Genomic DNA, 15,425 nt, shown 5'->3' with positions numbered 1-15,425 from the left:
TTCTGCCACCCAGTTTGCACAGTTAAAAAGATAGTGATATTCTAATAGCTTCTTTTTGTCCTCCAGTCTCACTCTTCTGTATAACATCTCCAAGTATCTTCTGCCAAAGCAAGGCCATGAATGAAACCAGGAGTCTCCAGAGCACTTCTCTGTCCTTGCAGCTCTCTGAAAAGGCCCTGCTTTTGCACTGAGTTCATATTGATCTTTATCGTCATTTGTGGAGGAATTTTTATTTTCGTTGTTTACTCATCAAAGCCTGTATGAGCTGGAACATTACTTAGAATTTGTGCTTTTTTTTTTTTTTTTTGCCTTTTTTTTTTTTTTGTGACTGCTAATTAACATTAAATAGTTCAGGCGTGGGAACACATCCTTGTACAAACTGAATGAAAATAAACAAGATCATTGATTTCTAATTTGCAGTTGTATTATAGGGCCTACTAGTTAGCCAGCTTTTAATCTCTTTAATGTGTCACGTTGCTTCAGAATCAGTTGAGTTCCCTAATCAACATATCAGGCAGTAACCAAATGCGATACACTGAAGAGCTTTTAGTAAATTGTGTCAACCCCATCTCTTTGAAAACCAAACTCAGTCCATTGTTTTTCCCAGGGTTGATGACACAATAACGGGCTTATGATTTGATTACTTATACTTTGAAAATATTGGTATGGGGCTGGCGTTTCTCCAACCCTCTGCAGCTTTCCTGGTTTTCAAAGCCTTATTAAAAATTGATATTGATGGCCAAGATGGCTTTTCAGCTGCCACGGTACGGAACAATCCCTCGAGAACAGGTTGCATAGCCAACATCTGTGCAGGGGGAGACCTTTGCTCTGCAGCTTAGGAGAGTTAAATTACCAACCCCTGCCCCCAAATCAGAAAGGGGGGCTGAGGCTTATGCAAAGGGGCATGGCTTTCGAGAAATCTCTTTGCTAGTGAGCAATGAGCACCCTGATGTGACCAGAAACAGACGAGCCATCTTGGTAGCTCCCTTTTAAATAGAAGAATGCAAAAAGATTTGAAATTACAAAACGTAGTTTCTCGTTCTTTGTGGGATGGCCAAAGAACACTAGGCCCTTAACCATTGCTTGAGGGGGAAGGCCAGCAAATTCACGTGTTCTTGTTTACTGTTGCAGCTGCGGTTTGTTCCTTCTCCCATCTTCAGGCCTGGTTTGCCCTCTTGGTCTCTGTGCATTTGCTGAGCTTCCAGCAGCGTGTGCTCTGGGACAGAAAGCGCTCAAGTAATGGCCTCATCACGTAACATGGTCTGAGTTATGTAATCAAGTGCTTCACAGGGGCTTAAAACTACCGGTGCAGAGAGGAGAAAGCACTAAATGAAATGCCCGCGGAAGACAACAATGAATTAGGACATCTATTAAATATTTCATCTCTTGAGTGTTCTCAAGCCCAGAAGCATCTCAAGCAGTATAAATCTGAGAATTCATGGTCTTAAAATGAAGAAGTAATGGACGAGGAGACCATTATGAGGTAGATATACAAGGAGCTGTACCTCTTTCCTCTTCTTACTTTTTTAAAGGCAACAGCAGGCGTTTTGTTGGCAAAGCTGACTGTGAATCCACCTTGGGTTTATTGATCTCCTTTCATATCCAGCTGAACAAGATTCATTTGCCAAATGGGAGCTATTTCGTAGCTGGGCTGATGTGGATGAAAGACATTTGACAGCCTGGTGCAACTCAGAGAGGAGCAAAGTGATTTTGTTTAATAAAGAATAAATCTGCATAAATGGGACCTGAAAAGAAGTCTCTTGTCTTAACCCTTTCCTTCCTTCCCCTCCCGGCACTTCAGTGGTACAACCAAAACTTAAACATCCCTACATGGGCAGAGCTCCCTCGCTATCACTGTAAGTATGCTGACTCATATCAGCAGAAAGTATGAACCTTGTGCTTTGCAGAACGTTTGCTATTTTTTAGTGATTCTCCTTTGGTTTTAATGGTTTAACTTGTTTTGTTGGGATGCTATTTAATAGCCTAAAAAGTGATAGAGTGATGGTAATATTCTGCTGCAAGCTTTCTCTTCCTTGACTTTCAATCCTATTAGCCCCTTATTGAAACTTTTTATGAGTACTTGAGCAGGGAAGAAGAGAAATTATTTTTCATATGCTAAGCTTGTTAGCATCATGATGCAGAACAGGGAGAAAAAGGGCTTGCTTTTGCTTTGTGATTAAAAATCCATGAGATGCGTACAAATTTATGTTGCCTTTGTTTAACAGAGCATCTGGTGAAGTCCCTTTGTACTGCTAACTATCAGGCACTTGGATGCTCGATGTAGTTTGGGTTGATATAGACTAGGTGGAGTAAAACAGAGTCTGAACGGCACAGGGCTGAGAAAACACGCCTGAGAGCAGGCTGCAGATGGGCGAGATAAACAGGCTCCCCTGGCTGTGACTGAGTAGGCAGGCCTCTTTAATGGCTCTTAGCAACGCCCCTGCTCTGACCCTCCTCATATGTGAGGGAAATCAAATCAATACACCCGTCTTCAAACCACGATGCTGCAGCAGCAGCAGAGCATTGTGGCAGCCTTCATCTCTTAAATTCGTCGTCGCCTTTCAGCTTGCCAATCTCTGGATATCCATCCCTGCATCGCTGCTGAAGACGAACCTGACTGCATCTCTGAAAGGATTCCTCGGGCTCCCATGTATAACCTCCTCCTTATTGGCAAGCATTAGGTAGGCAATTTTCAAGTGCTTCTGGATTTGCAGGCAGCTTTTAACATTGATCTGAGAACACTATTGTACTCTCTCTGTAATCAGAACAGAACTCTCTCTAAAACCTTCCCTGCTTTAAATTTTCCTTTTCATCCTCTGTGTTTGTGGTTGGGTTAGGGGAGTGTATTTCTGTTTTCTCTTTTATTTGTTTTTTAATGTTGTGGCTGATGTGTGCTTTTGGAAAAGGATATTCCCCCCCTGGTCCCTCCCCTGTTCTGCAGAACAGCTATAAGCGGTGCCATACAATTACCTTCAGTGTTGATGAACAACTGTTTGACTGCCTATAGGGCAGGCTGTTCACTCTTTTATACTTTAATTTTCCGGTGCCTTCTCCAAAGCTGCAGACCAGGATCTTGCCCACTAACTAAGTTCTGCTTTGGTTCCAGAGATGGCTAACAGAGGACCAAGCTATGGCTTAAGCCGAGAAGTTCAAGAAAAGATTGAACAGAAATATGACCCGGAATTAGAGTCCAGGCTGGTGAACTGGATTATTGTACAGTGTGGAGAACAGATAGAGCACCCTCCTCCTGGAAGGCAGCATTTTCAGACCTGGTTGATGGATGGGACGGTAAGTGTTCTGTTTAATTCTGCATCTCTGTGACTTTATGTGCACAGTAAATTTGTATTTATTATCATGTGTCCTTATTTTCTGTGTTCATCTTGGCTAAATTGGTTTGTGCTCATGGACAGTGCAGAAATGTGTACCTTAGCATCTGAGTGATGTCCTTTTGGCTGGGAATCTTAATCTAAGAAAATAATTATTCCACCAGTGTACTGGGATTAGTACAGTGCTTATGACTCCTGTGAGTCATGCACATTATATATGAGTATGACTCATTCCTTCAGCGCCTTTTCTCATGCAGTTAAATGAGATCTGTTTTTAAAATTAGATGTACAATTTTGTCTTCAAGAAATCATCATTGTCAACATAAAAAATTGAATAGATGTAGAAAATCTGATGGACTGGTTTATGTCATAACTGTTTTCTTGTTTGGGAATCGTTCTGTAGCTAAAACATCGTATTCTGTTGGTTTACTGAACAACAGGCAGATGCTGCTGTTTGCAGTGGGCTGTAGGAATACGCTAATCATTGAACCTCTGCCAAAGTGACTGTAACAGTATTTCAATTGACATTGCTTATTTTTTTGGCTCAGGCATGTGGTTTCTTCTCAGCCATTATATAACCTATACCAGTTATATACCAGTGATTGCTTTGTTGTCTCTAGCAGATTAGGATTTATTTGGTCAGGCTATTGCCATCAGTTAACAAAAGCTCTAATGCGTTTCTAATATACTTTGATTATTACCAAGTCTCTTCTTTGTTTTTTAATCAAAGAAATTATGTCCCTGATAGAAACCGGCCAGGTCAAAAGCATTTTGCAGCATCGTTTCATGTGCAGAAATTACCTTCTACTTTGGTGACTTCTTTCTACTTCTGTTTCTGTGTTTCTCTCTCAGCTGTTATGCAAGTTAATAAACAGTTTACATCCAAAGGGAAATGAGCCCATTGCAAAGATCTCTGAATCAAAAATGGCTTTCAAGCAGATGGAACAAATTTCCCAGTTCTTAAAAGCTGCTGAAATCTACGGAGTAAGAACAACAGATATTTTCCAGACGGTGGATTTGTGGGAAGGTAAAAATAATAAACTGGAAGCCAGTTTGCAATCTTCATTTTACTTTGCTTTGATGTGTTGTAATGGTGCATTTTGTCTAAGGCATATTCTCTAATGTAATTATCTTTTGTTTCTGTTTGCCTTATCTCATTACTGTGTTCTTCCGGTGGTGCATTATCTCCTCTGAGAGATTTATATTACCCTGAGGGCATAATGGAGCTTTTCCAAGCTCATGTGTTATCCAAAAGCCCATCATTCTGACAGAAATCTGCAGACCTAATAAAACAAATGCTCTCTGTGCTAATTATTTCCAAGTAAATAACTTCTAATAGCAACTATGGAAAACCCTTATTTTGTGACGACAAGCTTTTATTGCAGTTTTCAAATTATAAGCAAAGCTCAAATTAGAGCTATAAAATGCATTGCCAGGAGCAGATATGTCTCTATAGAGCTAATGAGGGCTCATCTATGACTAGTGAGAAGCAGAAACCACTGGTAACTTCATGTTAGCTGAGCATCTCTCTGCAACAGTACAATCTTTCTAGAAAGGTCACTATGGCAACAGCAAAAAAATCCAGAGTGCCCCTGTAGCTTTGCAGTAAACCAGGTGAAGGCTCTCTCCATCCCATTCATGAAGTGGACACTGTGCATTCCAGTTGCAGGAGAGCTGAGTCACTTCTGTGGTGATGCACCCCTTCCTGGTGCTTCATCAAAATACGCGCTGTATCCTGCATCTCTCTGGGTGAGGTGATGCAAAATGCTTCATGTAAGGACTCAAAGCAAAGACAGCAGCAGGGCAGAGAAAGGCAGGTGTGTGGAGAAGTGAAACGGGGAAATCTTCCAAGAGACTGAAATGGTGAAAGGAGGAGAACAATCTATGGAGAAAGGTGGAGAAGGCTGGTCAGTATAGTTAATGCAGGAACGAACGTGGAGCGAAGAGTGGGTTATGTTTCCACAGGCTGATGTGGAAAGGATCACTCTTCTGAAGGACAGCTTGAGGCACAAAGGATGAGGGAGCTCTGTGCAGATGAGTTACAGGGGAGGAAGGATGTGCTGACAGCTGGCATTGCTGGGATCTGTGATGTTCTCAGGGTACTGGATTTACTTGACAGGTCCCACCTTGGACACAAGGGCTGGATTGTTTTTTCCAGGTCAGTGTTTTGTGTTTCTTGCAATCCACCTTTAAATTAAAGGATTTTTACTTCCCTGGGGTAACATCCTCCTCCCCAGCCTGGCAGGCTGTTGAAAGAGAAGCTCCATCTATCTTGTGAGGGATGATAACAGCTTATTTCAGGTGTTTTCCTTTGCTGTCATCTGCATCTTGTAATGGCTTTGCACGATGAAAGTGAAAGAACAGTATGCAGATCTTTATGATAAAAAGCACTTCCTTTTAAGAGAAAAAGCTCCTCAAGGTGGTAGCTCTCTCTTCATTTTCTTGCTTTCACTCATCACCTTTCTTCAGCAGATGTAAGGGAATAAACCGGTAACTTCCAGATGTCAGAAAATCAAAACACAACTCAGGACTCAGGAGTGAGACATACAGGACTTTTCTCCAATGTTGTTTTAGGACTTCCCAAAACTAATATGCGTCTCCTCACTTCCCCATTCTCTTTCTATTCCTCCTGCTGCTTATTCCTGTGCTGAGATGAAACAGCATGTCTCTCCAGGATTGAGTCTGTGTGAGCTTCTTGTGTCTAACCATAGCTCTGACCTCTAGCATCTGTGCTGCCTCGGGGCTGGAGCAGCTGAACCTGGCTGCATTAGCTAGACAGAGAGGACAGTATCTTTTTCACTGTTTCATAATTACAGTACCCCTACATTTCATAAAATATTTCCAGACCACAACCTGTTTAGAAAGAGAGGGGACATCAGTGTATGTTTATAGGGAAAGCAAATTACGTGTGTCTGACAAAACAGTTTCTCTCTGGCACTGATTGTTTTCTGAGAGCTTTTGCTTTGAGATTCTTAGTAATGATTAATGAAAATGTTTTAGTATGCAGTCTGCTGTTGTTTTTTTCAAACTCACTCGGTCCATCTGTTGTATTTTCCTTTATTTCTGTGGCTTCTTGGTCCAAGTGAGCTGTCACCTCTTTTGGTCCTTTCTTAAATGTACTGGGCTGAGCAGCTTTCCCTAATCCATGCCCAAGAGAAGGATGTTCACTGTTTTTTACAGATACTTCCCAGGTATGTTTCCAGATAGGTAAGAGGCAGATGTGTCTCTGGATGCACAAAGCAGCATTTTGGGGATACAGAGCAGTTCTCCCTCTGTGGGTCCAGGCCTTCCCCTTTGTGGGCCTGGAGAGGAAGGCCTTCAGGCCAGGTTTCCCCCAGAGAGGGAGGGCACCCAAAGAAAGAAGTGACCAGAGGCCCCCTCCTTCTCCTGTATGAGGCTGTGCCATTCAGAGCACACCATGAAGGACGGGATGGTGAATGTCACAAGATGACAGAGATGCGGGGTCGTTCCTCTCCCACAGCATCTGTCACACGCATCGCGGGGGCCCCACGAAGTGGGGCCTCAGCCGCTGCTTTGTTTCATCACGTGGCACCGGGCTCCTTCCTGGGCCCTTCTTCCCCTGCTGCGTCTCCCCCTCGCCGCTGACAGATAAAGCAGAGCGTGGAGCGTGGGGGAGGCTGCCAGATGGCTCTGCCGGGCTGATCATGATGTTTTGCTACCCATCTTTTGTTTCTCTCTCTCTTTTTTTTCTTTTTTTTTTTTCTGTCTGTGTGTGTGTTCGCCATCATTATTCAGCTCATTCACTTTCAAATCCTTTTCCTACATCCTTTTTCATCCCAGTCAGTTACGATGCTCCTCATTACACGGGAGGCATCCCGAGGACGTTATGTGTGGCATCTGTTACAGCACATGGTACATTCCCTGCTTCAGGCAGCTCTGAGTCCCCACCTCGTGCTGCTCCACGTGTGCCTGCGTACGTGCGAGATGTCGGGCTCTCCCGTGGCCCTCCCTTAAGCAGGAACCCCATCTGACACAGCCTGCCTTAACAAGCACAGCAAAGCAAGGACTCTGCTCAGCTGACAATTTGTTTTCTGCACACATGGTCCCCTGTGGAGAGGATTCCTGTAAACTTAATAGGCTGTATGGCAGTCGCAGTAGGAAGCTGCTAGACATTTTCAGCTTTAGGGTGCATCTGTCACCTGAGCCAGTGCTATGCACATTTAGGTTGGTGTGAAACAGAGCCCTGAGATTAATCTGCCCACAACTGGGGCTATGTGTACCATAAACACACAGTCGCTTTCCTGTGCGCTTCAGCTGGTCTATGATGTTTTTCATTAATATCCATCCACTGGAGGTATTCCCGAAGTCTGTTGTCATAGTCATGTCTCGAGTATCACGTGGTTTGGGTGTTTTTGTGAGTAACTCATTTCCTTATGTGAAGAACTTGCACTCAACATCAGATCCATTAACTAGAAAAGTGATTTCAGGAAAGAGGAAGAACTGAAAAAGAAAGGAAGGGAGGGGAGTCGTGGAAACAGTTCGGGAGGCATTTCAGAAGAAGGGAGATGCGAAAGATGTATGAGACAAGTTCCAATAACTTACCAACCCTCACCACTGGATAGACATAAGTCAACTCCTAGTGAAGCTGAGTTGTTCATTTTTGCTAGAAAGTTTTCCAAAAGTTACCTTGTTTGGGCTGAGTAATGAGTTAGAGTCTGCCTGGTTTTATTTGCTGTTTTACATTCTCTGCCCTTTTCTCAACAAGTGGCAAAATGGAGGGGAAGAAACAAGAAAATAGGAAAAATCTTAATTTTTTTTTAAAAATCACTTTTTAAAAAAGTGATTCCTTTTTGGAGGAATCAACAGAAGATATTGATGCAAAATGAGAATTTATTATCTTTATTTTGGAAGGAGGGACAGGAGGAGTGGATACAATTTTTTTAAATAAAAAAAAAAATGTTGGCAGTGGGAATAGCAACCCCTTTTGAAAATACATTTCAAGGAGCCATCTTGGAAACCTGGTGAATTTTAGGGTATGTGGAAAGCATTCATCTAAGCAAATGATATGCAAAGTCACCCCCGCCTGCTATAGATGGGAAATTATCCCCCAAGAAGCTTTTCTCTCTCCACTGTTTGTTGGGGGAACCCGAACAACTAGTGGAGACCAGATACGGAAATTTTATTTGGCTAAAGATGGAATGAGCCCTGATTTGTCAAAATGAGGAATGAAGTGAGATAAGGTAAGGTGGGAGAATGTGGAAGGACAGTGAAAGTCAGGACTGGATGGCAGGAACTGAAGGTATGAAAGTGCAGAGCATCAACTTTTGGCAGCCTGTGAAAGGAAGCCAGTAGGGAGGATTTGGGATTTGATTTGAAGAGCAATTTGGGAAGGGCTGATCCTAGTTATCTGCACGGGACCTCTCGAGGACTGCCAGGAATTCTGTCAGCACAGGGACAGTCTGAAATTGCTGGTGGCTAGATAGTGGGATTGGTTTACAGGTGGAGAAGCTGAGGCACAGCACAGTTACTTGCCACATAGCTCTCCTTCAGCCACATTTTACTGAGTGTATTTTCATTCCCTGTATGCCAAAATGACCACTTCTAAAGACAAAATTTCTGCCAATGCAATTATCTAGAAGGACTTAAAACAGCATGGGGGAAGGCATTAAAATAGCCTGGAAGTCTGGCAATGCCTGAATAGTTAAGTTTTGCTCTAGCATGGTCCCTCTGACTTTTAATAAGCTCTTGCATGTCAGCATCTCCATTTGAGCAAGTCTAAAATAGCATTTATAATGCTGTTAATGTAGTTGTTCAGGGGAGCCAAGGGAAATAGTTAATACATTGGAGGAAATTGTTTGTCCGTGTGCCAAGCTATTTGTTGTGCAAAGATTTCTTATATTGTTTTCACTGTTTGGCTTTCCAGGGAAGGATATGGCAGCAGTGCAGAGAACCTTAATGGCCCTAGGCAGTTTGGCGGTCACCAAGGATGACGGATGCTACAAAGGGGACCCATCCTGGTTTCACAGGTAACACCCAGAGCTGTCTTCCATGGGAAGATGGTAATGCTCTCTATCTTTAGACTTTGAAGAAATTTACTGGGGAAGGAAAGGAAGAATCTTTCCAACATTTCCTTATAATGCAGAGATTTTCTCTCTGGACTCTAGATGAGGAAAACAAATACCCAACCAGGCAGCAGCATTTTCTGCCTTTCACTGGTTCCCAGCTTATTGACATCACTATTAGGACGATGCCTAACTATACCTCCTCAATCTGAAGTTATGCTAGGGCTGCTGGGGAGGAACTTCATGGGAGCAGTGCAGTGCATCCATGCTGCTGCCTTTTCTCAGATAGCCCTCTTCATCCCACCTTACATGTCTCTCCTGCCCTGGGACTGTTAAGGCACTTTTGGTACCAGGACTATGGAGCTCCTTGCCTATGGCTCCAGCTCTGGGTTCCTCCTGGAGGCAGCCTTTTATATCAAGGCTGCTAGGAGGCTGTGTTGGCATGGATGTGTGCGTGCACACATGGGGACCCTCCTGGAACTGCACACAGGGAGAAGTGCAGCATCCCACCCTAGGGATATCTGCAGCACATCCATCTTGCTGTGCGAGGTGCCAACATTGATCGCTGAAGAGGCAAAATTTTCTTATCCCCTGACATTATCCCTGTCTCTTAGTCCTTGGAAGGAGATCAATAAAACTTGGGAAATTCAGCAACCAGTTTCGATGACATTCATCTGTTTAGCAGCTTCAGCTAATCCTCTATATCCATTTATGAAGAAAAGAGAATTAAAGTGGCAGCAGCTGTGCAGATGTGTGTGTCCTAAGAGTAGCTGGCAGGAAAGGTGACATTTTGCCCCACATCAGATAACATAAAGCCTCAGGAAGAGAAGGCTGTCTTATATGTCAGCAAACCCCCACATGGAGAGACATGCTGAGAACATGACCCTTTACCTAGCAAACAGAAGACAAGGAGCCTCTTTCCATTTTTTTCTTTTTTTTTTTTTTTTTTTTTTCAAACTGAAATTGATTTCCTTCCCTGGTTACTTTTAATCTTGTGGAGTAGCGCTTATCTGGGAAGAATTCCCTGTCTTGGCTAAGATGTTTATTTGCTCTAAAGCGCCATTTATTTTGGCTGAGAAGGCTGAGAAGAAGGACAGGAAGAAAAGGAAATCCTCCCACAGTTAGTCCTCCTGCCCCACGGGCATGGTATTGAAATGAGATTCCTCCATCCAAGAGTATTTCTAATACTGAAATGACTGAAGCATATTAGCAAAAAAAGTGCTGCCTCCTGGTCATTGTTTTCTTTGAATTTTCTAATGTCTAGGTGAGGATCAGCAAAAACAAAGCAAACTTTGCTTTGTTTGTCTAGAAGCTTGAGCAGGTTTAATTGAGGCTAAAGGAAACTTGAATTTTAGGTGAACAAGTGAAAACTCCTATACATTCTTCATATGAAATTAGTTTAAATTTACGTAATACAGTCCACAAAGAGATTTGTATTTACTGAATATAATTGGTTTTAAAATTCAAATCCAGTTACAAGCTTTAATATAAACCAGACGTGAAATCACTATGACCCAGACAGGCTTATTTGTTTTATGTAACTACAACAAAGTCCTACATGGAAAAATTAATTTTAATCTGGGCTCTTAATTGTGGGTGGGAACAGTTTTCATTGGCGTAATTGGAGACACGATCACCTCCCTCCTCCCCTAGCTGTCTGTCCTGCCTGTGCTGTATGGATAACCAACACATATGTACTGCAGTCCCTGAAAGACTATTCTGTAGCCACTGTCTTCAGGAAAACTGGTGTTATTTCTATAAGGAAATAACATATGGCAGGTCAGGAGCTGTTTTCTGAGTAGCTTAACCACCCCTTCAGGCAGACCAAGGCCCTCACTGCCACCCAGTGTTAGTCGTAAGTCAGGGCTGTCAGGCTGATCCTTAATCACCTTAAATTGAATTGAAAGATGTCGAGATGAAGTGGAATAAGAGTATCCACATGTGGATCTGCAGTGACCAAGATACCCCCACACTTGGGCTAAGCTTTTAACTTTCCATTGCCAGTGTCTCTCATGCCTGCTTCCGTCGGGCCTGGTTGTCCTTTCCTTGTGTGTCCTGGTGAGCTGTTTAGTGGGTTGGCAGCCTCGAGTGCTGATGCAAAGCTGGCACAAAAAGTTAACAAGGCTGTGTGGTGGTATCGTGTGCTCACATGGTGGTAAGGGTGACAGCAGAGAGACCAAGCACAGCTTGTAGTAGTGTGAGGCTTTGAGGGGAGTAGGCTTGCCCTCACCTGCGTTTCTACAGTGTCATTTAAGGCCATTTATATTAACCTAAAAGCAAATCTTAAGTACACATTGTTATCTGTAATGTCATAGTAGACTAAGGGCGGTGCTTATGATCATAAAAATAACGCTAGATGATACAAACTGTACATATAGTCAACTTTTATTAGCCTATCCAGACTTCCTTTTGGTTCTCTTTCTCTCTCTGATGTCTTCCTTGCAATTCTCATTTCCTGATCATAGATAGTTACATATCAACTTTCTGTGAAATTATTCCTTGGCACAGCTGAAAAGTCTGTGGGGAAAAAAAAAAAAAAAAAAGTGTTCCTGGGATTTTAATTAAATAAAGGCAGACGCAGTGAACCTGAGATTGAGTTAAGTCATAGGAATAGTTCCAAAAACATCCTCTCTCAGAGGTTCTGGCAGTGGTTCACTGCCCATGTAAGGATTCTGGAAAAGACATTTAGCAGCAGGGAGACAGGGTGGCTTTCTGAGGCGCCTCAAGTCCTGCATGCTTCCCTCCAGAGTGGCATGCTTTCTGGGAAGAGCTCTGGGCCTGAGATCCTGCGGTGGGCCTCTATAAACCCTCATATTAGTCTGTGCATTAGCATCAGAGATGCAATGAAGAACAACAACCAGTTGGCCAGTTGTCTGAGGCTGTTCCTTAACTTTCTGCTTTGCTTTCATGAACATGGGTTCCTCTCCTGCGATGTCCTGAACACCCTGAGCCCAGCACAGAGCTTAAGTGCTGTGCTGGACTCAAGCCATGGCGCTCAGCACAGTACTGGACAGACCCCCACGGAGGATGGCGTTGATGGCTTGCAATCACAGCAGGCACCTAATCTAGCATTCCCATCTAGTGGTGGGGTGGGGAGAGGAGGAGAATTGCAATGCGATGCTGTATTGCGGCGTAAGGTGATCCCAGGACAAACAGTCACAGCAAGCAGTCAGATTGTACCTGTCTGGGAGCTGACTGAGAGCCTCCCTCCCTTTGGGCCTCTGCTGCAGCAACAGACCGACCCTTCTCTTGTCCAAGTGGCTTGTTTTCCCCACCTTGCTTAAAAGAAAGATTAATAGCGTACAAACTTTTGTGTTTAACAGAGACTTGACAGCCACTTCTGTCCCCAGAGCTATTTTGAGGGAAAAGAGTCTCCTTTTAAGGGCCAACAAATGTTCATTGATCTAAAAGGCTTTTGAGACCACTAGGACCAAACAAAAGTGGTCAGTGCGTTTTGACGGAAGATAAAGGACTTGCATACAGTTAAGACACAGGTGCAAAGGCCAAAGTCTTTGGAAGAGAGAGATCTGGAAAAGGCAACAGGATAATTTTTCTGTCCTGCAGGCAACCATCATCCACTCTTGTGAAAATGAGCAAGTCATTTTTCTGCCCCATTGTTTCTCTGGGTACATCCAGCTCACATTCATTTCACTGAAGTGAATTATGCCAATGATGTATCCTGTTGCTCTGGATGGATATCAAACTGTATTACTGCACAGATAAGTATCTCAGTGATCAGATCCCACAGACAACAGCTTTTAAGAGCAAGAGGGCGGAACACAAACTTAAGCCTATTATGAGTGTTTTATACAGTATTACATAAATATTTTACCTGTCACAGCTGCTGGGGAAGCTATAACCCTGGGGGTCTTGAGTAAAAGGAACAGTGAAATTCTGAGGTAGTGTGGGTTTGACTAGAGTATTGCTTCTAACTGCAAGAAAGCAATTAGCGCAGCCAGTATTGTCCACCCTGTGGGATGGTACAAATGAAGTATTGCGTTACAAGGGGAACATCTGTTAACACAAGCCAATTTCAGATTGCTTTTCACGATCATTTGGGCATCTGCAGAATGACTGCATGTGTGTGTGTGTTGCTTTTTTGTGTGCATCTGGACAGGAAAGCACAGCAGAATCGACGAGGATTTTCAGAAGAGCAGCTTCGTCAGGGACAGAACGTAATAGGCCTTCAGATGGGCAGCAACAAAGGAGCCTCACAGTCGGGTATGACAGGCTATGGCATGCCAAGGCAGATTATCTAAAAGCACCTGTGTCTGTAGAGCAAACACTCCTTCTGCAGCATGGTCTGTTTAACAGAAAAACAAAAAAGAAAAAAAAAAAAAAGAAAAAGAAAAAAAAAAGCTCATTAGTTCTCTTTCTGCCTGGTTTTTCATAGTTAGCCCTCTCTAAGGTTTGGGGTATTTTTGGTTTGGTTTGTTTTATTTGCAGCTGCAAGAGTTCATCTAGGAACCTGGGTTTTCGTGGTGTTGTGTGTCAGTTCACAGCACGTGCGCACTGCTGCCTCCTACTTTTCACTTCTGAACTATGCAAAGACAATTATTCTGTATTAATTTATTTGCAAAGTGTTATCTTCCATGTTTGTCTCACACCACTCTTGTATCTCAACCAGTAACCTCGTTCTTCAATTCAGTGATGATATTGTTTGACCTAAGAATAAAGACATTAAAACACATCTCAGACTCGTTCTTTAAAGGAAGTAAAAGCAATGCAAACCAACCAGCACGTGGTATGGTGCTGAGAAGTTAATTGTTTTGATTGCTCAATGTGTCTTGCCTCTAATCAAATGCCTTCTCTGCATGAGTCCATGCTATGGGTTTACAATCTGTTATCTGTTCAATTTGGTGTTTATCTAAAGGCACACCCACTAGGTTTTCCTAAAAATGCTCACAAAAAAAAGATATTTCACCTGTTGAGTCTGAAACATATACTCCTACCCAATTCAGCTTGGATTTACCTTCACCTAGAGTGATGGGTTGACTCCAGCCAGCAGCCAAACGCACTGAGACCTCTTTCCCACAAGATGGGGAGAAAATAAAAGGCAAGAAAACTGGTGGATCAAGCTAACTTTTTCTTCCCCTATTAAACTGATTCTAAGTGTGAAAGCAAAGCAAAATAAGAATTTTATTCACTACTTCCCATCAGCAGGCAGCTATTTAGCCACTTCCTTGAAAGTTGGCCCTCAGAACATGTGATGGTTATTTGGAAAGACAGACATCCCCACTTCCTCCTCTTTTTCACTGAGCTTTTGTTGCTGAGCACAGCACCTTATGATTCAGAAAATCCCCGTGGCCAAGTTGGGTCTGTTGTCCCACATGTGTCCCATCCCAACTACTTGTCCATCCCCAGTTGTGGGAGTAGGATAAGAAAAAGAGAAAGAGGCACTTGTACTTGACATTGTACAAGCACTGTTTAACAACAGCCAAAGTACAGGTGTGTTATCAACACTGTTTTAGTCACCAATCCCAAACATACCACCATAAGGGCTGCTGTGAAGATCGTCAACTCCATCCCAGCCAGAACTGGTTCAGCCAGCAACAGATGAGTCTTCATGAATGCAACGCAATCCTCAGTGAGTTCTTCACTATGAAAGGAAACTCTGTCGGAGGTGAGAGCAGGTTTTACTTTGTGATAATTGATGTTGTATCAAACAAAATGTTGCAAACTAAGGAGTGTTTGAAACACAAAGGGAGAAACAGAAGAGATGTGCCAGAAGGCTTCAGACTTTAAAGTCATTTGTAGTTCAAATTCAAAGAATTTTTTGAGCACACCTGTTGCAAATTTGGTTGGTTGTTCATTTTGGGACAGTTTGCTGGAGAACCAGTAAGGACTGCTTGCTGGCATGGTCATCTGGCCACAGGAGCTCACCAGAGCAGTTCACCTGCTCACTAGTGCAGGTTGTCTTGCAGATACCTGACACATATACTCGGGGGACACAATATTTTGTCTGTAGTTTTCTTTTCCTATTGATAACTATCTCTGTCAGCTTCAAAGCCCTTGCAAAGTCCTATCACTTCTTCCCTCCAGGCAAGTAGGAAAAGAAATGTGATAATCAAACTTT

The 15,425-nt window shown here is 43.0% G+C and overlaps 1 protein-coding gene across 1 annotated transcript; it reads left to right on the top strand.

Moving 5' to 3' along the window:
• The first annotated feature begins 2,316 nt into the window (after positions 1-2,316).
• TAGLN3 (transgelin 3) lies at positions 2,317-14,039 on the top strand. The gene is made up of 5 exons (XM_084534247.1): positions 2,317-2,681; positions 3,107-3,288; positions 4,179-4,353; positions 9,211-9,313; positions 13,467-14,039. The coding sequence occupies exons 2-5, from the start codon at positions 3,109-3,111 to the stop codon at positions 13,606-13,608; spliced, it is 600 nt and encodes a 199-aa protein (XP_084390373.1). The 5' UTR covers positions 2,317-2,681; positions 3,107-3,108; the 3' UTR covers positions 13,609-14,039.
• The last annotated feature ends 1,386 nt before the right edge of the window (positions 14,040-15,425 follow it).

The sequence above is a fragment of the Aythya ferina genome (genome assembly GCF_964211825.1).
Source record: "Aythya ferina genome assembly, chromosome: 1".
Lineage (NCBI taxonomy): Eukaryota > Metazoa > Chordata > Aves > Anseriformes > Anatidae > Aythya > Aythya ferina.
Note: the sequence above shows the minus strand (reverse complement) of the source record. Positions and strands in the feature narration are given on the sequence as shown.

Coding starts and splice junctions, on each gene's coding strand:
- TAGLN3 (XM_084534247.1), top strand. CDS start 3,109: ATGGCTAACAGAGGACCAAGCTATGGCTTAAGCCGAGAAGTTCAAGAA. Junction 3,289..4,178: donor CCTGGTTGATGGATGGGACG/GTAAGTGTTCTG, acceptor TTTCTCTCTCAG/CTGTTATGCAAGTTAATAAA. Junction 4,354..9,210: donor GACGGTGGATTTGTGGGAAG/GTAAAAATAATA, acceptor TTGGCTTTCCAG/GGAAGGATATGGCAGCAGTG.